The sequence below is a fragment of the Oenanthe melanoleuca genome, chromosome 3 (assembly GCF_029582105.1).
Source record: "Oenanthe melanoleuca isolate GR-GAL-2019-014 chromosome 3, OMel1.0, whole genome shotgun sequence".
NCBI lineage: Eukaryota > Metazoa > Chordata > Aves > Passeriformes > Muscicapidae > Oenanthe > Oenanthe melanoleuca.
In genome coordinates this window covers 89,395,204-89,418,583 of record NC_079336.1, presented here as the reverse complement: position 1 = coordinate 89,418,583, position 23,380 = coordinate 89,395,204, and the positions used below count along the sequence as shown (strand labels likewise).

At 37.5% G+C, this 23,380-nt stretch overlaps 1 protein-coding gene across 1 annotated transcript in view; it reads left to right on the top strand.

Annotated features, from left to right (window-relative positions):
• USH2A (usherin) overlaps window positions 1-23,380 on the top strand; it is a 365,445-nt gene that overhangs the window by 135,452 nt on the left and 206,613 nt on the right. Inside the window, exons 25-30 of the mRNA XM_056487445.1 lie at window positions 882-1,060; window positions 1,557-1,687; window positions 7,558-7,831; window positions 10,791-10,994; window positions 11,110-11,190; window positions 13,593-13,778. Of these exons, the coding sequence (XP_056343420.1) occupies window positions 882-1,060; window positions 1,557-1,687; window positions 7,558-7,831; window positions 10,791-10,994; window positions 11,110-11,190; window positions 13,593-13,778 (1,055 nt within the window). The remainder of the gene's footprint in view (window positions 1-881; window positions 1,061-1,556; window positions 1,688-7,557; window positions 7,832-10,790; window positions 10,995-11,109; window positions 11,191-13,592; window positions 13,779-23,380) is intronic.

Below are 23,380 nucleotides of genomic sequence, written 5' to 3'. Positions count from 1 at the left end.
GTTTTCATACATAAACTTAGTGTATGTGCCAAGTGTGTAAACTGTCATCAGATGACAGAGGTGACTGTCTACACAAGTATACAATCAGCTGTTCTCAGTGAATTCATATCCAGAATTCTGGTTTTTTCATATTAATCTGAAAGTCAAATTGTTTATTGAGTTTGTGTTTCCACCTCTGGCATGAAATCTAGTTGATAAATTGATGTGGGGTACTCTAGAGTTCAACTCCCTCTTTTCTTCTTTCACCTCACTAAAACTAGAAATACATGCATCTGTTCCTCTAAAACATTGGTCCACAAAGTAGTTCAGGATGCCTCTCTCAAAAACCCCAGCTATATATTCACAATGAAACTGACTATAAAGACCATTTAAGAGAAGGGCACCTATAAAAATGGATTAAAATTTTGCCCCCAGTAATGAAGAAGGGATAGCAGGTATATGTCCTTGTTTTTGTTTCTTTTTTGTTTTATACAAAAAAGGAAAGAAAAATTTCCCAGTGAAGCTTCTAAACATATATTTCTCTCCTCAGCTTTTGCAACACTATTGCTTCCTACTAAGTACATGTATGCCTTTCTTCAGAATTATCAAAACTTTTTTGGATCTTCATAGAGTAGATTTATGCTGTTGATTTGGAAGTACCTGCATGCAAAATCTCAAAAAATTTAATATTTTTCAGCTACGTAGCAGTAGGTGCTGTCTTTAGTGATTGGACCCATTCAGAAATCTGGATTAAGCTTTGTGAGCTAATTGGTGTCTAGTTTTCTATGCACACATGGACATATAGGAGAGGGACAGCATGTAGAAAACATATAAACTGATTCCTATGTTTAGGTGCAGGTGATTGACTAAGAAAATATTTTCCTTTTTGCAGGGATGAAGAGGATAGTCCAGAAAGGATTTGTGGGCTGTCTCAGTGACATCTTTTTGAAAAAAGTGCATACCCCCTATGAAAACTGGGAATCTTTGAACTGGCAGGATGCTGAAGAACAAAATAATGTCTACCATGTTTGGGAGGGATGCCCCATTGGACTCTCCAAAGGAGCACATTTTCTTGGCAGAGGTAGTTTTCTGTGCTATTGTTCTAATCAAATGTGTTATTGAGATAGAGAAGGTGGTTGTGTCAAAAGTGTTGCAGTGATCTTGCTTTTCTAGGCAGCTTTAGCTATGTGGAATTATTTCTGTTGGTTTAAAATTGGATCTCTTGGTTGACAGAAGGTTGCTGGGTGGGAGAGGAATTACAGATAGTGCTGCTGTAGCTGTATGCAGATTGGATGTGTGTCTGAAAGGTGAATTTTCACTTTTGTAGGGACATAAAATTTGCCTATAAGGTATCAACAACAACAACAACAAAAAAAAGCCAGGTAAAAAATTTAGGGTAATTTACTGGTTTGGTTTCTTGCAGTACATCATTGATAACTGTCCTCAAAGCTGAGTGATAAAGTTGTGAATGATAGACTTGAAGCCTGAGTTCTTCATGTCAGAGTATAAAGTAGCACCTAGAGTTTTACTTTTGATTTGTTTAACCAATTTACTTATTTGATTCACCTTCTTTCAAGGGTTCCTGGAGCTGCATTCAGATGTTTTCAGTGGTGGACTGGAATTTGAGATCTCATTCAGATTCAGAACAGATCAACTGAATGGGTTGCTTTTGTTTGTTTACAATAAAGATGGCCCAGATTATCTTGCAGTAAGTTCAAAAATACAATTAACTCTATTTCAGACATGACCTGAAAGTTTTCTCCACAAAAACAAAAGCAAAACTGAAAGAAATTTCAAAACATAAATTATTTTCATGTCTTACTAGCTTTGAAGTGCTTTGGACACCACATTGTAGTGGAGCAAAAATACCTGAACAGATCCTAAGTGTTAAGTTACTATTGTTATTTATGTCATAAAGAAGAAAGATATCAATGTGTGAAAAGCAGAATTATTGTCTTAACTGGATTAGAAATCAACAGAAAAGAGAATAAAATTAATAATAATAAATTTTTAATAATAAATAATAATTAATAATATTAAAAGCTTTGGTTCATTTCTAGGAAAGCATAGAGTTTATCTATTTTCCCAGTTCTCATACTAAAACAAAATCCATTAAATTGTAAATCAGAAAAAAGTTATGATGGAAATTATCTGGTCTCCTAATAAAGCTTTCTCTTAAAAGTATATATTTATTTTTATAATCATAATTATTTTTTTCTTTTGGCTTGAAACAGATTGACAGAAATTAGTTAGTTCCAGCTTAATTCCATCTCATCTCTGTCATCATTTTCCCAACACTCTAGAGGAAGTTTCACAAATCCTGTATTAGGCAAATTGTGAGGTAGTGTCTGTGAACTTTCTTTTGGTGTCTATTAAGTAATACTGTTTATGCCCAGAATTATTTGTGCTTCTATAATTTCCAGTATGTTGTTTATTTTTAATGTGTTTGGTTAATTTTTCAGATTATTTTATTAGCTATGTGACTCTGGATTTTGATACTTTTCTTTCCCAAGGATTTTGAGTGTAATTAGGCTGTGGCCCCCACTGCTTAGAGGGTCAAATATACTTGCACCAATTAGTAGGTGTTACACAGTATTACATGGAAAAAAATACATTTTTCAGTTGTTCCAGAAAGCAATAATTTATTTTTAGAGATTTTTGAGAGCATTGTTATTCTTTATGACCTAATCTGCTCTTTCTGCACTTTTATTGAATTTAATTTATTTATTTATTTCTTATTATGCAGCTGTTTTGCTAATGGCTGTCATGTCACAACCTGTTTTATTGTGTAGCATTATGTCTAATGGGCCTTCTCTTTTAAACTTCTGACCTAAACCGTATAAATATATTTTTCTCCTTTTCAGGTCAATTATAACTTACTCCATATTTACTTTTTTATACTACTGGCTTTTCCAGCAGATAATTTTTTCCTGGGTTTTGAATTCTGCTAGATCTTATTGCTTCTTCTTTTTAAAGCAGCCTTAGTTAAAAAATTGTCATGACATCCTATAGCAAGTCTTGCTAGAAGTTCTTACTTTGATTTTGCTCTCAAGTAATGACCAAGGTCATGAGCTAATAGCATAAGATGTTACATTTATGCTACTGTCCCACCCTAAAAAAATTCTGTGTATGTAATTCACAGCAGAGGGGCACTATTTGTGTGAAGAGTATTCACAGGGGTTTTCTGCATGTTCTGGTAGTAGGTGAGTCTTATTCCCTCTCTCTTGCTCTGTGTAAGACTACCAGAAATGTGAGAAAATAGATTCTGACTATAAAGGAGGACAGGGGACTTGCTAAGTTGAAAGTGGAGTCAAAAGCACAAAGTAGTTAGCCAAAATAATTTCCTTTTCTTTTCCACCTTCCAGATTTTTATTTTATATTTATAGTATTTTTAGCTCTGAAAATTGGATAATTTTCTTAGCATTTGTCCTAAGTCAGGTAAATTTATCTCACTTTAATCATAACCTCAACATCTCTATGGCCTTACAACTATGAAGGAATTTTGGAGAGGATGAGTATGTGCATGCTTTTCCAAGTCTCTCAGCTGTGTTTTGCACATAGATAATGCTGACAGAAGGCTTTTCTGTACACTTGATCTCACAAGAAGAGGTTAATGGAAAGTGAAAATGAGGGGTGTAGCTTGTTGCGCATGAGCTACGATGTCTTTGTTAGGAGCTTTGGTCAGGAGACACTTGCACAGCAAAACAGATTATGAGCTATACCACTTATCCTGAGTACCAGGTATTCCCTGACCCTTCCCTTTGCATAGGTCACAGCTCTCTTATTAGCTTTATGGTTTGGGAATGACTGCAGCTACACACACGGCTGGACTGCTCCCAAACAGCCAGAGACTCTCTCGTCTTCTGCTCAAGAACAAAATGATGTCTTGGGAAGGTGCTGTGCAGAAAGGTCACTTCTTCCATGACTTCCATGCCCTGAGAATTAACTCAAGCCAGCGAGGTCAATCTGATTATCTTTGGATCCAGGCATAATAATTACGAGCAAACTGTGACCAGCTACACTAGTATGAATCACTAGCTCGCACTCTAGCATGTGATTCCTCATGAGTTTATGTGATGAAAAGATTTTGTTACTGCTGATAAAGTTTGCTGGACTGATTTTGATGCTTTGACCACTTCAACAGCAGCAGAAGCACTGTCAAATTTCTATGCAATGCTGGTAACTGAGACATTGTAGCTGATGATTTGGTTCTGCAAAGCTGCAACTAAGAGAAGAGTCCTGCAAGAGCTTTTTCCAAAGAGTTGCACTTTTCAATAGCTTCATGAAGTAAAATAACAAGTGTACAAGATGAAAGTGTTACTTGTGATGGGCTAAGGAGGGATGTGAAATTTTGAGAACTCAAATTGGGAAATCTAGCCAAGTGACTGGTACTCACATGAGACTTGTGAGGGTGATATTCCTGTTGGTTACCAGTAATTTCTGTCTGTTAGGTGTCAGGAAGAGATTCTCATTTCCTTTCCATTAGAGTGACTGACTGTGAGAAGGATATGGAGGAGTCTGTGTTTGAGCCTCTGCTCTCTGGCTAGAAGTTCTGAACAAGGCTAGATTTTGAACTAGAATGACTGGCTGCACATCAGCAGAAGTGCCATGAACTTCTTCCTTCAAAGGGCTCAAAGACTGCCTGTCCTTGACAAGATTTTTGAAGTCCATTGCTTTTCTCTGCTGATATTTCTGAATCTCAGGAAGATTTTGCAATTCAAAGGAGCTAAAGCCATAATCACTCTTCTAGTTCTACACTGGTTGAGACTGTTTTGCATGGCAGGTATAGCTGTGTCATTCAGCCTCTAATGCAGCCCCTATCTGTTTGTTTCTCAGAGCTATGTCTGGATATCCTTTTCATCTTCAAAATCATATGTTTATAAGTAGATTGAGCGAGGCAGGGACTGGCTCCTGCAGGGCAGTGCAATACAGAACCACAAAATTATTTAAGTTGAAAGGACCTTTTTGAGTAATTTATTCCAAATCTCTGCTAAAAGCAGGACCAACTTATGTTTGATAAGGTTGCTCCAGGCATTTTCTGTTTGAGTAGTGTGTATCTTTCTACAGATGGGCAGTCCACAGCTTTCCAAATTCTACAGCCTATTTGTCTTTGACCATCCTCATTATAGGGAAAAAAGCAAAAAAACCCGAAGTAACCAGCCCTGATCTCTTACCATTTTTCTTTACAGCTTGTCTTTTGTCTCTCATCCTTTCACAATAAGAAAAGTCTGGGCGTGTCTTCTCTGCATCCTTGCATTAGGCAGTGGAACAATTAAGTTCTCTTCCTGCCTACCCTTAAGGCTGAACAAACCCTTTTCTTTCAGCTTGGAGTTGTACACCAAGATACTCCAACCACTGACCAGCTTGGTGTCCCTCCACTGGATTCACTCACACATTTACCAGTGTCCACAGCTGGATACAGTAGTCCAGATGTGGTCTTGCACATCTTACTGGATGGGAAGAATCATCTCCTTGGTACCTCTGCCCACCTTTTTTCTAACCTAGCCCAGTGCTAGTTTGCCCTCATCATTTTGGGGGTGCACTGGTGGCCAGTGTTCAGTTTGTGATCCATCTCAACTCAGTACAGTTTTTCAAAGCTGATTTACATGTCTGGGATACCAATGGCAGCTCCCTTTGCTATCAACTGCAAACTCACTGGCAGTATAACCCATCCTACTGCCCAGATCATTCAGAGTTGGTCTCTCTATTCATCTCAGAGATACCACAATTTCCTAGTGGGACTGTGGAATAATCTTTCTTGCTGTTCTTGTCTTCCAGATTCAGGCTAAGCTTTGGCTTTCCTAGTTCCAACCTTCCATGCTTAGGTAGATAAAAATGAGAATTGCGTGCGTTGAGAAAAGCATTAATGAAATTCTGTAATGCAAATTCTAAAAAGCAAGTATGCTTTTAAGAATTAAACTGAAACCTGCTTTGGTTTAGGGCTGTGATAGATACAAAGATTGTTTCTGTTGAGAGGTGGCTACTGAGATACCTGGCAGAATAATATGATCTTCATGCATTTTTGTTTGAAGTAATAATATATTTTCCAAGGACAGATTAAAAATCATAATGATTAAAAATAATTTTTTGAAAGTGGTCCCAGAATTCTGTCTAAAGCAAACAAATTATCTGTTGATTTTATAAACCTGTGCTCATATCCATGCAGGACGTAGCTTTTTTTTGTATTTTCACCATGCAGAAGAGTTGAAACTGAGCAGTGGGTCCCTATCTTTAGCTGCACTCAGGTGTTTGGAATGTCAGTCCAGGTCAACACAAAAAGCACAAGCATCATTCACTGCCTGCTTTAAAACTATGCCAAGATGAGTAAATTGGAGGAGGGTTGTGCTGAGTGGTGACCCTGGGTCAAACACCATGCCCTCTCTCTGGCTCCCAGGTCTGGCAGGTTTGCTGGCATGCTGCTGAACTGATGCCTCTGGAATGCTTTCTTCACACCAGCACAGTGTGCTCCATATTAATTCTCACCAGGGAGGAAAAGCAGTGGCTTGTCCAGTGGGCTGCTTTTTCCAGCTGCTCTCATCAGCATTGGTGCCATGATCAGTCCTTCACCTGTATTGTAGAGTCCTTAACTGTGAGTGGGTCTGAACTTACTGAAATAGCAAACATTGTGGCCCTAAAGAAAGGAGCAAGAAATCAGTGTGTGCTGGGGAACAGGAGGCACATTCCCCACAGCACTTCAAACACACAGTTCTTTCATCAGTTGGGGTGTTTCCTGTTTCCTGTTGAGGAAATACTATCCAATTACAAACACTATAGTATTAATACAAACTAAATATGCCAGTTTGTCAATAATGGTGATAAGAATTTATATTAAAATCTGCAGTTTTTATTTCACTTAATAAGATTTTGGCATAGAAGCAGTAATATCTTTTTGTGAAATGTTCATATTTTTCAACCACCAGTTCATCTCCTAAGTGTTTAGTGTTCTGTACGTGCCAATTTACAGTCTCAGCCTACTTGTGTTGGAGTCAGGATAAAGAGCCTTGCAGTAAAGCATTTGGAAACTTCTGCAGTGAAAAATTTAACTAAAATGTATTTCTATTAGAGAATTGGCACATTAATCTCAAAAAGCACATAGAAAACCAATTATTTTCTTACAAGATTTAGAAGAATAAGGATGAAATGTATGAATGTAAGAATCAATGTATGCTGGAAAAATTTGAAATTGAGTTCACCAGCCAATTAAAAAGACCTTAATCAGGTCTGACATTTCATTTCCTTATTATCTTGTTACATTCCTCTAAAAAATGAATCGATAAAGTAATGTTTTCTCATTCTCAAAAAAAAGCAAAACAGTCTTGTTCATTGTCTTTTCTTTTTAGATATATTAATGCCAAAGTAAGTTGTCAAAAAAAAATAAAATATATTTTCCTACATTCTGAATTAACTGATACACTGTATTTAGCATATGCAAACAGTATTAACCTGAAGATAAAAAAATTCCTTTTTCTTTGATTTTATTCATAATTCCCTTAATTATGTTTTATAAAATAACTTTCTGTCATTGTTGTGCATTTGATGTCTACTTCAAATATTTTTTTTCTGTTTTGAAATGTATAGATTGAGCTGAAAAGCGGAATATTAAACATATTCTTAAGAACTGGCATTGTCTTTACCCAAGTGGACCTTTGGTTGGGGCTGTCTTACTGTGATGGGAAGTGGAATGAAGTCACCGTGAGCAAGGAGGGCTCTGTGATTTCAGCCACTATGAATGAGCTGAGAGAGCAGGCACTCGAGCCCCGTGTTCAGCAGCTGAAAGTTAACTCTCCTGTCTACGTAGGAGGAATCCCACCTGAGATTCAGAATGTTCATAGAGAACTGGGGCTAGAACAAGGTAAGATAACACCAAGAGCATATGTTTTTGAAAACTGGTGTCATGCACCAAGTGGACATTCTGCCGCTGATAGTCTGAATTAATGAATTTGTAACGTGAGTTTTTCCTCCCACCTCTTGAGACTCCACCAGTTATCCCTAACCATCTACCATCTACATTTTACTTAGACCTGATCCTTTTATAATACTATTAAAAATTCTTCCAGTGATACCCGAGGCAGTCTGTCTGATAAGACACCTGGAGTGTAGAAAATGGTAGGGTGAGATGCCCAACCAGATGATCTCAGATCTTCAACAGAGAATGCCAGTTCACAGAAACCTGTTTTACTCAATCAACTTGTGTCACTCGTGGATCCAGAATACAAAACCAGTGTGAGACAGTAAACATAGCTTAAATCACTGTAATGAATCTGGATGCTGCCCCATGGAAGAGCAGCTGAGAGTTTATTAGTCTTCTTAGGCAATACTGATTCTCATCTAAAAACTAAGTGAGGATAAATGCCTGAACTTGGATTTTATCTATAACTGCCATGATGTTTTCCTCATTATCAAAAGGAAGGAAGACAATCATATATTTAGTTCTTACTGTGACTGTTCTATTCTGGAATAGGTGAAATTTGTAGGGAAAAGAGAGAAGCATTAATTGCATCCTGATACTAATGGCCTCCACAAAGGGATCTACTGTAGGAGCCTAGTTGAAAAGGCTCTGCTTGGATGTGTTTTTTCATTACTTGTGAAACTGTTTATCAGTCATGGGGTATTTTTCAGCTACTGTGGACAAATGTGTATCAGTCAGTAAATGATTAGAGGGGAATCCAGTAAGTGGCTTCGATTGCATGAACTCCCTCTGAATGTGCACATTCACTTGAGCTGTATTGGAGCCTTTTGATTTCACAGCTATAGAATGGTTCAAGGCTGTTTTTTAAAGCACTCTTCCAGCTCTAGGTATCACATATAATATAATCTTCCTTCAGGTTCTGTGTGCATAATATTTATGGCCCAAAAGAGCTGGCCAGTCATACCCTGTCAGTGTTGCCTCGTAGCAGATGGTGTAGCCTCGTGAGTGGATGCATTTGCAACTCCTGCAGCAAAGAGATCTGTGAACAAAGAATCTAGGGCAAAATTACTTATGAAGTGAATGTCTGAAGTGCATACCAAGACACATCAATAAATATTTCTTTCCCACCAAACGTCCTCAGCACACCACAAAAAAAGATGGTGGTTGTGAATTTATATTTAGAGTGTCTGAAGATAAATATTATCTTACAGTCTCCTAAGTGTTGGTTCAGGTGAGCAAGATTAGGTATTATACCTTAATCCATACTTTTATTTAGGACTGCAATGATGTATAGGATAAGATAATAGGATATAGAGATCTTCCCATTTAATAAATATTTAGAAGAGGTTTTCTCAATCTATTACTGCTTGATAGTCAATTTTTAAATAAAGGAATGTTGTTTTGCTCACAGCAGATAAGTGATAAATATTATTCTCCTCCTGCCTCTATGTGAGCTACAACTTAAATTTTAGCTGGAGTCTGGGAACCTTTGCATGACCCATCATGTGCCCTCCTGGGAGGTTCAAAAGGAAGCTGCCTGTCATGAACATTTGTGAAAATTTGTACTATCTTTACTTATTTTGCAGCTACTTGAGAATAGACAGGACTGCTTGGCTGATATCAGTGAAAAATCTTCAAATAGTGATGAATGTAGCTAAGAAGATATTTTAAAATGATGTATTAAAATAGATTACAGAGAATGCATCTCACTGCAAATCAAAGAACTTCATTTTATCTTATGATGAGGATGCTTGCACAGATTAGGACTAAGTCTTTCCTCTGTCACAGGCTAAGAAACTTAATTGGTCACTCTGCTCTAGTAGTTGAACTTAGATTAGGATGTATTCATTTTATGGAGCAGTTTGGCCAAATTCCCTATTTTGTGGAGAGAGAAAGTGTTTTAGAGGATGTTCCAAAATGAATGTCTGCCTTCAGTATCTTTTTCCATGAACTGTGTGTGGACATTAGATTCTCAGTTCAATTGGCTGAGGACAAATACTACTCTGATCTGTCATCTGGCAGTAATAAAGGCAATAAAAGTACATAAGATATAAATAAGATAAATACTTTAGCTTTCACAATCTGAAGAAAAGCACTGATCTGTGAGAGACAGATTTTTAATTCGCAAAGTTAATTCTTAAATTAATTGAATTCTCCAGTTTGGTTATTGTTTTGTTTTGGTTTTGTGTTAAGCACCAACCACTACTCAGATTTGAGACCAAGTTTATATCAATTTATTAATTTTTAGTAAATATGAATGTTTTAACTACTGCATTCTGAATTTTGTAGTTGTATTTAACTGCAAGTAACTGATTTAGCATATTTGTAACATTTTTTGATAGAAATGTCACACACACACAAAAATATATGGATATATACAAATAAATATAAAATTAAGTTTCTTAAATTTTTTATCATAAACAAGTAGTTTGGGGTTATGTTTCTGCAGTATGTTTATAAACTGCATGTGATTTATGTCCCTGTTAGACAAAACTGATATGCCTCCATCTGATCTTCTGAAGTTAATTGTAATGTTGATCTAGATATTCTTTTCAGTTTGAGGGAGTATGTATATTTAACAAAATAGTAGCAAGCAGCAGAAAGCTGATTTTAAACGTGAGAGAATTACTTTTATGGTAATAATTTCAAAGTGAGAAAGTGATGAAAGAGAAAACAGAAAGGTATTTCCTTGTGGGGCAGAATTGCTAATAGAGAAAGTGTAGATCAGTAAGGCAGGAATTTACCAGCTTAGTGTCTTGAAAGTGGAGACAGAATGTCATGTTGAAAGTCAACATATTCACATTACAGTCTTTAATGTTGAAAATATAGAATTGAAAGGGAGAGAAGTGTTGCTTAATGACTGCAGCTCTTTACGTGGTACTAATCCCTTACTGTTTGCTAGGTTTCGGTGGTTGCATGAAGGATGTTAAATTTACACGAGGTGCTGTCGTTAACTTGGCATCTGTGTCCAGCAGTGCTGTCAGAGTCAATCTGGACGGATGCCTATCAACTGACAGTGCTGTTAACTGCAGGGGAAATGACTCCATCCTTGTGTACCGGGGAAAGGAGCCGAGTGTTTACGAGAGCGCTCTGCAGCCATTCACAGGTAGCGCATTGGTTCCTTAAATAAAGTGCTTCATTTTCATTCCCTTTTTACTGATGTGTTACTGTGTTCATATATTTTTTTAATCTTCCTCTATCCTTCTTGATGTCCTTTGAAGAATACCTCTATAGGGTGGTTGCCATAAGTGAAGGAGGATCAGTATCTAGTGAGTGGACCCATGCTCGAACAAGAGAATCAGGTAAATATAATTTTAAGGTTTACTCATTCTTATTTTTCATAAGCTGTTTAATGTTAGGGGGAAGGTGTTCAAGGACTGTTTGGACACAGTCCTGTGCTCTGTGCTCTAGGATGACCCTGCTTCAGCAGGGAAGTTGGATCAGATGATCCAGTGTGGTCCCTTCCAACCTGACTCGTTCTGAGATTCTGTGGAATTAATCCAACCAAAACAATTTTCATCAGTGAACCTTGCATAGTGTTTCTGAGGGGGGAAACTACTTAATGCTTCAAACAGGTACCAGATTACAGCCATCAGCTGTAAAGTGTTCAGGCAAGTATTTTCTTCTCATAACTCGAGGTATTTTCCAGATCTTTAGTAGATTCTGTAATTAAGGACAGTGAATGATTGAACTGCACTAACTGAGTAAGGGCAACCATCTATCTGTGTTCATACATACACATCTAACATCACATGAGTAGGCTGCATATTTTCCTACATATAACCTAATGTTAGAAAATCAGCTGTAGAGAAAGGTAATACTGGGATAGCAGGCACAAGCTGTGGAAAATAAGAGGACATGCATTTGCTAGGGACAAGGTAGTCTTGTGAAAGTTGTTTTTTTTAAATGACCTGCACATGGGTGTGCTGCTCAGTGCTGCTGAATGAGGCTTCCTTTAGCAAGTAGTCCATAGATTGTGTGTGAAAATGTGACAATATTTACTAGCACAGAAGCACATAGCTTGTTGAGAAGGTTTCAGAGTAGGAAGATGATACATTAAAGATCAAATTTTTCATATGTCTTATGAAGAAAACTTTGAAAACTTATCCTCTTCAGTGCTTTTGCAAATTTTATCACGCCAGAAAGATTTTGAAAATTTACAGTTCTGTGTATTTTACTTCACTAACTTCCTCTCTTCTTGAAATTGAAGCCCAGTTGCATTCTGTCAGTGCAGAGCATTCTTTTGATGTAAGTCATCCAGTGTATCACTTAAATAAAAATATGTAACACATGCATAAATATTGGACTTGCAGATGCATTCTTATACAGACTGTACTTTGTGTGCCACCCAGAAGGGATAAAATATATACATATTTTCATGTCAACCATTTGACAACTGTAAGGCTTGCCATGAATTTATGTTTGCAAGCTGACCACAGCACTGAGCAGTCCGTGTTCCCTGGGGTTGGACAATAATTGCACTATTTAATTATTTTTGAGTTGGTTTTGTTATATCCCTTATGAAAGACCATCTGCTCTACAGTACCTTACCTCACCCTGTGATACACTTCATAAATAATGAAATCAATATATTGCTGTAGTGATAGGAGCTTTCTCCGAGTATCACATTCTTTACAGAAGAATCACAACTTCCAGGTATTTTTGTATTTTCCATGCTAGTACCCTTCTTATAAAAAACAAGGCTGCATTCATGTTTAATGAAACTAAACAGCAAAATTACCAAAAAATAGGGTATTTGATGGTAAGAAAAGCGAGTGATCATCAGCAGGGTGAGGGAGTGCACATGCATCTACAGCAAACTCATCATCCATCATCCTGCCATGGTGTTCCTTGGGTCTTTCCTCTGCATCCCTTGTGCAGTCATCTGTGATGAAGCTGTTACTGACCAGACCCCTACTTGGCATAGTAATATCCAAGAAATAGTTAAAGGTTATAGGAAATGAAATGATTTCTTTTTATTAGCAACTCTATGCATACATGATCCTGGTTTTCCAGTTCTTTAAAACATTTAAATTTTTCTTCTTATTTTTCTTTTTTTGTTTTACTTTTTTTTTAATATAGAATGATTAGAAGCAAAATATTTAAGGACTTTGCAAAAAAAAAAAAAAAAAAAAAAAGGCCTTAAAAATCTTTGCTTTTCTCCAAGAAAGGTTCATGGTGTTGTGGAAATAAAATATGTATGTGGAAAATAAATGGAAGAGCTTTAATTTTTTAAGGACTTCTGTAAAAGAGAATGGAGGTTTTTAGAAACATTTCATAGTTGTGGCATTCTGTGGCTTAGATACCCAGCTGGTAAATATCCTCTTCTCTGCTGCAGTACTGCTTTGCTTCATTCAGTGGTATTATTATAAAGCCTGTGCTTGATAGCTACATACAATCCACCTCCTCTCTTTGTGAGTGATGCTTAAATATGTTTGATACATGAAATGTTTTTGGAAAATTGCAACAAGACAAGGAGGAATGTTATGTAGATGGAGTTTTGATGGTTTTGAAATATAGCTTAAACCGAATAGCTCAAGATGTGCAGTCATATTAAATCAATGCTGAAAAGTTACAACTCTAATAAATTGTATTTATGCTAATGGTTGAGTCTGATTTACTGCAGCCATTAAAAGTGAAGAATAGGGGCAATAGTCTCCTTAGAACTGCCATTTTCTCTATTTTCTATTTTATCCTTCTACAGTTCCACAAAATGTGCCAACTCCCTCAAGAGTTCACAGTATAAATGGTTACAGCATTGAGGTCACCTGGGACAAACCAGCTGGGGTCATAGGTGTAATTGAGAAGTACATTTTGAAAGCATATGAAGTGGATGGTCCCACTGTACCCATCACCAGTGCTGAGCTTGCTGACGCTGGTATGCTCACAGGTAAATGTTGTTAAGTACCATTTTTTAGGTGTATCTAATGACACAGGATGCTTATCCCTTTTTTTGTTGATCTATACTACTTGTCTGTTTTTGTGTATACACAGCAGAGATAACGTTTTGAAAGATAATTATTTGTGTCAGCATCCTCGTAGTGATGTACTGATTCCAAAGAATAATAGAAATTAAGATACAGCACAAATACTAAAAAACAATTCCCAAACTATAAATACTAAAAAACAATTCCCAAACTATTTATGATCTGGGGCAGGGGTGAAAGGGAGAAAATACTGTTTTTGTTTGCTTGAATTTGCTTAGTATATGTGATTTTTTTAACCCCTTCCCTATTGTTCCATCCTGTTGAACTAAATTATTCTGTGGGTCCCATACAATACTGTTTGACCTAATGTATGAGAGCATTTGATATAGCTGGCTAATTTTGATCATATAAACCTAACTGATTTCAGTGGGAACACATTTGTGTTAGTCAGATGCTGTGGTTGATGCCACTGGGTTGTGGAGATAAGTTGTTATAGAATTGAGAAATTTGTGGCTTTGGGTTTATGGGGTGAGAATGTTATAGAGAACATTTTGGGACATTTCTTCCTGCCAGGATAGTGTGGATCTGGCTTTCTGCTCTCTATGAACAAACTGCTTTTTCTGGCTGCTACAAAGTTCCCTGGGAAGGAAGCACATTACAGACAAGAATCTGGATTATATTATGTGATGACTAAATGGGGCAACAGTGCAGACCAATGGATTCATTTTTATGATCTATAACATCAATTCTGTAATTCATAACAATTCAAAAAGTGGTAATGACACAATGCTCAAAGCTGGTGCTTTGGTTTGGCTCAGGTTTGGGTAGTACAACAGTCTTGGAAAGTGTGTCATCCCTCAGGCAGCATGTTATTTCCTGAAGCCCAGGTAATAGTTTTTACTTAAGTGTATATGGTTTGTGTTGTTTCTCTGCCATAACCTATGTATACATTTTCAAGGGAAAAATTGCACATATTTTATTTTCTCCAATTTGAAATATCTTAACCATGTGTGGGTAGTGAACTTACCAGGACTGCACGGGCTTTCTATCCTCTGATTTGTTGAATGACCTTGTTGATTTCAACATTCTTTATCTGTGCTACAAGGCAATACAGATTATACTGGTAGAAATTAAAGACCAAGACATATGGATTAGGTATCATAGTCACAGCTGATGGTCAGAACCAAAATGTTGTTTAACTTGTTTGGCATTGTGCCATGATTGTCTGACAGGGTTATGAAAATGTCTGCACCAGGCTGGACAGGTAAGAGGTAATCTGCCCACAGCTTACAGGAGATAGAAAAAGCAACATACTTTTACATTACATGAAGACAGTAAATGGATCCTGATTCTTTTTATTACAGCAGATAGAATCATCAAGGTTGAAAAAGACTTGTAATATCATCAGGGCCCATCATCAACCCAACACCAGCACTGTAGACCCTAAACCACTAAACCATCACCTACCACTAGACATCTCTTGAACACCTCCAGGGGTGGTGATTCCACCACTCTGGGCAGCCCATTCCAATGCCTGCCCACCCAAACAGTGAAACTTATTTCCAATATCTGATCTGAATCTCCCCTGTCTCAGTCTGAAGCCATTTCCTCTTGTCCTCTCACTGTAGGCACAGAAGAGACTGTCAGGGAGCTGTAGAGAGCTGTCAAATAATGCAAAATAAAATGATGGAATTGTAGAATACCATGTTGGAAGGGAGCTCAAGGATAATGCAATCCAACCTTTCTTTGCAAAAGCACAGTGTAGACAAGGCAGCCCAGCACCCTTTCCAGCTGAATCTTAGTGCCCAGAGCTGGGGAATCCACCACTTCTTAGGAACATTATTCCAGTGGCTGACTGTGCTCATTCTGAATTTTTCTTGTGTCCAATTGTAGTCTCCCCAGGAGTAACTTGTACCCTTTAGCCCTGGTCTTTTCCATGTGACTCCTTGTCAAAAGGGAGACTCCATCTTCCTTGTAGTCACCCTTTAAATACTGGAACATGGTGGTAAGATCTCTGCTGACTGTTCTTTTCTCAAGGCTGAACAAACCAAATTTTCTCAGTCTTTCTTTATTTGACAGGCTGCTCCCTGATCATCTTCCTCACCTTTCTCTGGACTCTCTCCAGCTGGTCCACATCTTTTTTTGCACTGCAGGGTCCAAATCTGATCACGATGTTCCAGATGTGGCCTGACAAGAACTAATAATTACTTTTCTTTGTCTCTACTGGAGATGTCCTTGTTGATGCAGTCCAGCATCCTGTTGGCTTTGTTTGCCACAGCAGCACACTGGCCACTCATATGACCCAAAGAACTCAAGAATGTCTGTATTCAAATTATTGATCAATGTGACTGTGTCAGATTATGAGCCTGAGATGAGCTCAGGGTTGGTTGGAGCATGATGCTATTAACACCAACGTTGTGGGATCAATCTCTGTGCAGGCCATTCACCTAAGAATTGGACTTCATGAGTCTTGTGGGTCTTTTCCAAGTCAGAATATTCTGTGATTCTCTAGATGCTTAGGAAGAAAGTGTAAGAAATGTGTTAAGCATAGAATGAGTCTTCCTGTTAGTACAAATTCAGCTGGGTGGTTGTGGAATTATTCAGCTGAAAGCTACATCTGGACCATCCTGCTTAATGGTCTATGGTAGAATTGTCTTTATTTTTTAATACATTTATTCTTTCTGTTTCTGTAACTGCTGTGGAAGTAATTGTTCCAGTTCAGTTTTGTGTGTGTAAGATGTGCTTCCTCTTGTTATTCATAACTCCTGCCCAGTAGATTAGTTATGTATTTTCCAGTTTTGGCATTGTATGAAATATATCATTAATGTCCTCATGGTGAGGTCAGAGCTGAGACAAGTGTAAATTAAAGTCATTTTCCTTTAGTCTGTTGGTTTCAATGAAGCCTACAAAGGTGAGCAAGTCAGTGGATATTGCGAACTAGTTACCCACAAATATGAGAAGGAGTATCTTTCCCAGGAGAAGGTGTATCTTTCCCTGATGAATTATCTTTCCTAGTTAATCAAAAGTTAGCATAAACACATAACCCCACAGAAGAGGCTGTCTTTGCTTACTTTTCTTTTAGGTTTGCTGTGAACAAGTTTTTTTGCTTATTCTCCCCTTAGTTTTGAGGACATTTCCTTAGAAATTATTTTGTTGCATTCCATGAGAAAACGCTACAGTAATCCAAACAGCCAAAAATCTGAAAACAGGGATCATTGATGAAGAAACTATGTTATTTTTCCATGCCTTCCTTTAAATTTTCATTCCCTGTCAAGCCTAGGCACTGATTAATCTGCTGTTTGAAATGTATCTGAGGGCACTGACAACCCTCTGTCTTATGTTTTTCCTTGCAGCTTGTTAAGCCCACTTGTTGTGTTTTGGTTTATACTTACTGTAAATTATTTTCAACAATTACAGTAGGGTCCTAACTGGAGCACAGTAACAAAAAGTTAAGAGCATTACCCATTTCTCAGAAGGCTGTACTGTGTGTGTCACATTCAGAAGAACCTCTTGTACCCTTGTCAAGAAGAAGAAAAGCTGAGCTAAATATTAAAAGTAAAATAGGTCTTTAAATGACCGTAATCCCACAGTCTAAAAGGCCTATTTCTGACTCCTCAGAAAGGAAAATCCTTCAAAATCTGACCCTTGTAATCTTCCAAAATGTCAAACTGTTTTTTCATTTTCATCCAAGAAAGGAATATTCATCAGATTTAAATCCTTAAAATGAGGTTCTGACTGTTGAACCAGGAGTTTATTGGATAAGGTGATGTATTTCAACATAGTGTTCAGTATCTATATTCTAGGATGAGAGTATAAAGTTAGAGTGTAAATCTTTGGGATTCAAAATGTACCATGCTTGCCCATCTTGCCTTCAGAGAAGCATGTAATGGCATTGATGCACTTTGGATGCAGCTGGTCACACTCACAGAGTAATAAAGGAAGTACAAAGTCTCCACATGAAAGAATTTTTCCTAAAGGTTGGATTGCTTTTTTCTGCATTCTGGTGCATTCCATGTGCCTGACAGCAAAATTTGGAATATAAATTAGAATCAGTATTTAAGCAAATGGAAGAAGCTTTAGAACATACTGTTTCAGTGTAGACTGTCATCAGCTTTTGCTTCTAATTTCTTTTGGAATCTAGAACATCACAGGGTCATTTGGGTTGGAAAGATTATCTAGTCCACTCCTCCAGCACAAGCAAGGTTGACTGGAGCAGGTTTCCCAGAACCACATCCAGTTGAGTTTTAAATGTCTCCATAAACTGAGATACTTCTCTATGAAAAGCCTGTTCCAAGCCTGGTCACCCTCACAGTCAAAATCGATTTCCTGTGTTCAGGTAGCATTTAATTTTTTCCCCAGGGAAGTGGTCACAACACGAAACCTGCCAGAGTTCAAGAAGCATTTGGGATCTCAGACACATGATGGTGTTTTTGGGGTGGTCCTGCACAGAGGCAGGAGTTGGACTCACTGATCACAGAATCATTTAGGCTGGAAAAGACCTCTAAGATCATCGTGAACAATGGTCCTTGTGGGTCCCTTCCAACTCAGGATATTCTCTGATACTATGATTCATGTATTTAAATTTGTCTCCATTGGCTCTTGTCCTGTCCCTGGGCACTACTTGGAATAGTCTGTCTGCTGCTTTGTTCCCTCCCATAAGGTATTTACACATTTTGATAGATCACCCTGAGCCTTGTCTTTCCTGAGATGATCAGTCCTAGCTCTCTCTCTCTCAGAAGAGATGTGCTCTAGTCTTTTAACCATCTTAGTGGCCCTTTTTGTAATCATCCACAGACTTGCTGAGGGTGCACACTTTCCCCCATCATCACAGTAATTGGTAAAGGTATTGAACAGTATCCCAGAACCCTGGATATACCCCAGCTGTCTTGCCTCTATGTTTTGTACCACTGATCACAATCCTCTGACACTTCTCTTGTCAAGCACATACAAAATCCCCATTTTATAATTCAGATTTCTCTTACTGTAGAATTCAGGAGACTGACCAGCCTCTAAATGATGGGTTCTAATGATACCTACAAATAGTAATGAAATAAAATGTGGTGCAAAAGAACACACACACAATTGATATTTATTCCTCTTAAAGATTTCTCTTTTAAGTTTGTGTGATTTTGCAGTTCATCCCACCTCTGTCATTGCTGCAATAGCTGAGTGCTGATGTTGTGACTGCACATGTGGTAATGAAAAAATTGTGGTCAACAGCTGCCATTCCCTCCTTCCTGTGGCACGTGTTTGTAATTACTTTTCACCTTTTAGTCTTTTATGCTTGGCAGATGAATATCTCAGGAAAAGTTAATTTAATGATTTAATATGGTTAATCAGAGTGTCTGAGCTGTGCTGTGGTTTTGAAAGCTCTGTAGCTGGAGAGTCTCTCAGAAGAGGAGACAGAGGCACCTGGCAGTGACAGCTCAGCAAGGGCTGGGCAGTGGGGCCACAGCACTGGGGGAAGCTTGCTGCCAGCCTGGCAAATGCTGTCAGCTGAGAGGTTGTCCCTCCAGGGAGAGCTCTGCCAGTCCCCTGCCCAAGCAGCCTGCTCTTTGGGACTGGCCTCTACACCCTGGCTGCTGCTCTCAGTTTGGGGGTCACTGTCTGAGCTGGGTATTGGAAAATGCTGTTTCTCTCAGGAATTAAATGAACAGTTTACTGAAGGTCATGAGTTAAAGCCTCACACAAAGCACCATTTGTAACAGGTTAGCTAAACCAAATTAGTGGTTTGTCTTTATTTTCTTCTGCCTTTACTCAGAGTGAGGATTAAAACATGAAGGAGATGGATGTCTTGTTTGGACTTGATTGTTTATTAAATCTTATCCAAAATACAGAGAGTTCTGCAACACTTGTAGCTACTAGCTAAAAGTGAGCAACATGGAGGTGAATCTAGCTAGTTACAAGGTCTTTTAAAGTTAAACAGCCAATTAAAAGCTAATACCTATATAATTTATATTTTTGACCCAATAACCAAACACCTGTGACCCATACTGCAGGATTTTCTATTCAACCAAAAAGTACTACTTGAAAGCAGGAAGAAGAAGGAAAAAGAAGGAGGAAAGAGACAATGCCCAAGAACTTTCATCTTGTCATGTACCTATTACTATATTCCAAAACTCCTAATTCAAAACCTTTCACTATGTGAAATTAAAAACTTTTATTCTAACTCCATCACTCAAATTTGGAAGCCTTCTCCAAGGTCTCAAGTCAATGGGAGTCAATGTCAAAAAGCACAAAAAGGTCAAAACTCCCAAACTTCTAACTTCCTGCAATGGGGAGTTTACTACATGAAGCTGTTGGTGCATTGCTTGGCCAATACTCTCATGCACTTGCAATTACTTGAAAGCTCTTGATTTGCACAAATATTTTACACTCAAAACATTCCTGTACTGCAGTTAATGAGATTTAAAAAAATTTCTGTAAAAGGTTTATTGCAAACCAACTAAGATAAATGCATGTAGGCCCAAATGCCTGGCCCAAGTTGAGACAAATTTCTAAAGTTGTAAAACTTCATATGTAGATAAGAATGCTTGGCAGGGGCAGCTACTGCAGCAAGGGGTAGCTGATAGACTTGTCTGTGCCCATTAGGTTTCTGTGAGTTGTCAGGTGGTGCTTGAGCTCCTAGTGACTCTAAGTCAGAGTGGCAGAATGTAGGTTCCCTTCTCCTTTCATTTAGCTGGCTTTAGCAGTCTAGTGGCATATTTTTCAATATATGAATTTTAAAACATTAATTATATTAATATTCTGCAGTATTAAGATTCAAACTTGATTGAGTTTAGACCTAAATGAATCTTGTTTACAGTCCAATGCTGTTGTATAAATTTATTCATACAAAATGTAAATTGTGTGATTAAATAAACCTGAGCATTTTATCAAAATTACATCAACTCTTAGATACATACCCATACTTTTATTAATAAAAAGAAGTTAATTTCTTAATGTTATTCAGGCTAGAAAGGATTATTATGTTTTTATAGACATGTTAAAAAAACTGCAAAAAAGTAAACAGTATTTCTTTGTCTCTCTACAAACTTTAAAAAATAATCATACTGCAGAAAATAGCAATGATGAAGTTATTTGGAATGATCGAGGGTAACAGTGATAGAGATTACAAAACCAATACTGTCTGTGGTTAATTAACTCTTGGTGCAAAATTGCACTGTTCAGTTGAGGTTTTCTGCAAAATGAAGCAGCTGGAGAGCTCCCTGTGCTATGGGGAATGTGACAGGTTTCCCTGAACCACTGCAAACTGGATTGCATCTTCAACCACAGTGGAGCTTGTGTATGGTTTGTTATGAAATATTTCTGTTGGAAAAAAGAGTCTTTCAAGCCACCTAAATGCAATAACTACACTAAAACTTTTCTTTGTTCTTATAAGCCGAAGAGTTGGAATAGGTGCTGTTTTGTTGAGTGGCTCTTAATTTTATGACTCATATTATACTTTAGAAGATTCTTTAAAAATGCAGATGTATGTGACAGATTGTGCACAGGCTTTTAGTTCAGAAATACATATGTGGAAGACACATGTACTTAAACAGTTTTTACTACAATCTGTCCAAAACAAAGTCAGTTGAGGACTTCCTTTTCTGATCAGTGGACTGTGATTAAGTGTACTGTGGCAATGATGCATCTCAACACACAAGTGACTTTATTGGACAGATGCTGTATGACCTCAGGCTTTGAAGTTAGCTAAATAGTCTGGGTTTGGGGAGCAGAGATTTGGCAATTTTTGCTTTTAAAGCTTAAAAAATAATTAAGGTAAATTGTAGTCAAGTGTTGTTTCAGTTGCAGTAGGTGTATTTCAAAATAGGTCATCATGAAATAGCAAGTTAGGGAGGAAACAATAAAAAATCCTGGCTAACAAAAGTCATTTTAGCAAAAAAAATACACAGATTTTATGAACAGAATATTAGTCCTCATACTGTAGTGGTAAACATTTTTTTTTTTTTTTTTTTGTTTTGTTTTTTTAATTTATTTTTTTTATGAGTAGTACTAGTTTTCTACTCAAAATCTGCCAGAATGCTGTGTTGTCTAAATGTATGAGAACTCCCTTTGAGAGGTCCTGAACAAAAGAAATATCTGCCTTATGGAGAAGTGAAGGAAAAAAGGCTGGATATGTAATCTTCTTACTTACATGCTATATGCATTAGAAGGTTGAATGGAGTGGACATAAATATGCAGCTAACTTTGACTAGTCCCCATTTCACCATAAATTCATTGTTGACCCCTTTGCTATTGCACATATCCATGTTGTTATCCCTCCTCTGCTAGAATTAACCTGGCGTTTTCTCTCTTGCACAACTCTAAACCTTGACTTTCAATATTGCAAATAATTAAAGACCATTTAAATAAAAGTATAGAGAATTAAATACTAGTTTTGCATATAAAGTGGGCTTAATGTTCTAGGTGTGATTCCAGATCACTCTTTTAGACTGTTAACTTTACATTCATATTTAACAAATGACATTATTCAGTTTCATGGGGTCAGTGTGTCAAAATGTCTGTGTTAGAACTTTAATTTATTTCCAAAGGTTCTTTGGGCAGATAGGAGTGGTGTGTTAAAATGATTTAGCATCTCCACTTCCCCATGTGGATTTTAAGGCTTTGAATGTAGTCTATGATGTAAATTTTGAGTCTAGGTGGATTCAGGTGCTTTGTAGTGGCAGACTGAATGCATGGGACCCATATCCCAGATGTGTAAGGCTGACCCTTTTCTTAAATATTGATGATGTCTCTAAACCTATATCCTGATCAAAGTGACAATTTATCCACCTCTCTCCTGTTAGCATTACTAGAATACATGCAAGTGTGGCCAAATTTTGCTTTGTTAGCACCCCATCCTGGAAAGTCTGATGGACTCTTATCAGCAATTATTGGGTATAGACAAGGGATGCCAGTCTGAGAGTGACAATTGAGGAGTTAGGAAGAGTTTTTTTAAAGCTGTCAGCCAGCTTCATTGGATCATAGGCTATTTTTTACTGCAAAATTTATTTTGCTGTTCTTTAAATTAATTCACGTATATCAGTGATGATCTTTGCTGTGGGACTGCTGACTTTGTATTTCAGCATAGTCAGGTGCTGAGTGTAAATTTCACTGGCTGACTGAAAGTGCAGAGGAAATGAGTGGGTAATGAGAGCAGAGCAGCCAGTTCTTTAATTGAATTAAAAGCTGGGTGACACCAATGCAGACACCTGTCCAATTACAGACAGGCCAAGGTGTTTACCATTGCTGTACAAGCGATTTGAAGATGACAGAAATCTTTCCGCCCACAGATTAACATAATGAAGGAGAACAGATTACAGTGGATGCTGGCCAAACAGATAGGATGGCAGCTGAGAAAAAAGTAGTTTGCTGAAGTATGTAAATAAAATCTGTGCACTTTCTATTGCCTACCTATGCACATCTGTTTCTTTGTTGAAAAAAAATAGTGCAAGAGTGCACGTGAAGGAAAAACATTAATTAGGGAATGAAAAAAATATTTTTTAAGTTGCTGCCTTTGCTGAATTACTTTTTTTTTTAACAAAAACCTCCTGTAGAGAAGGGCTTATTTGTTTGGTTTTTT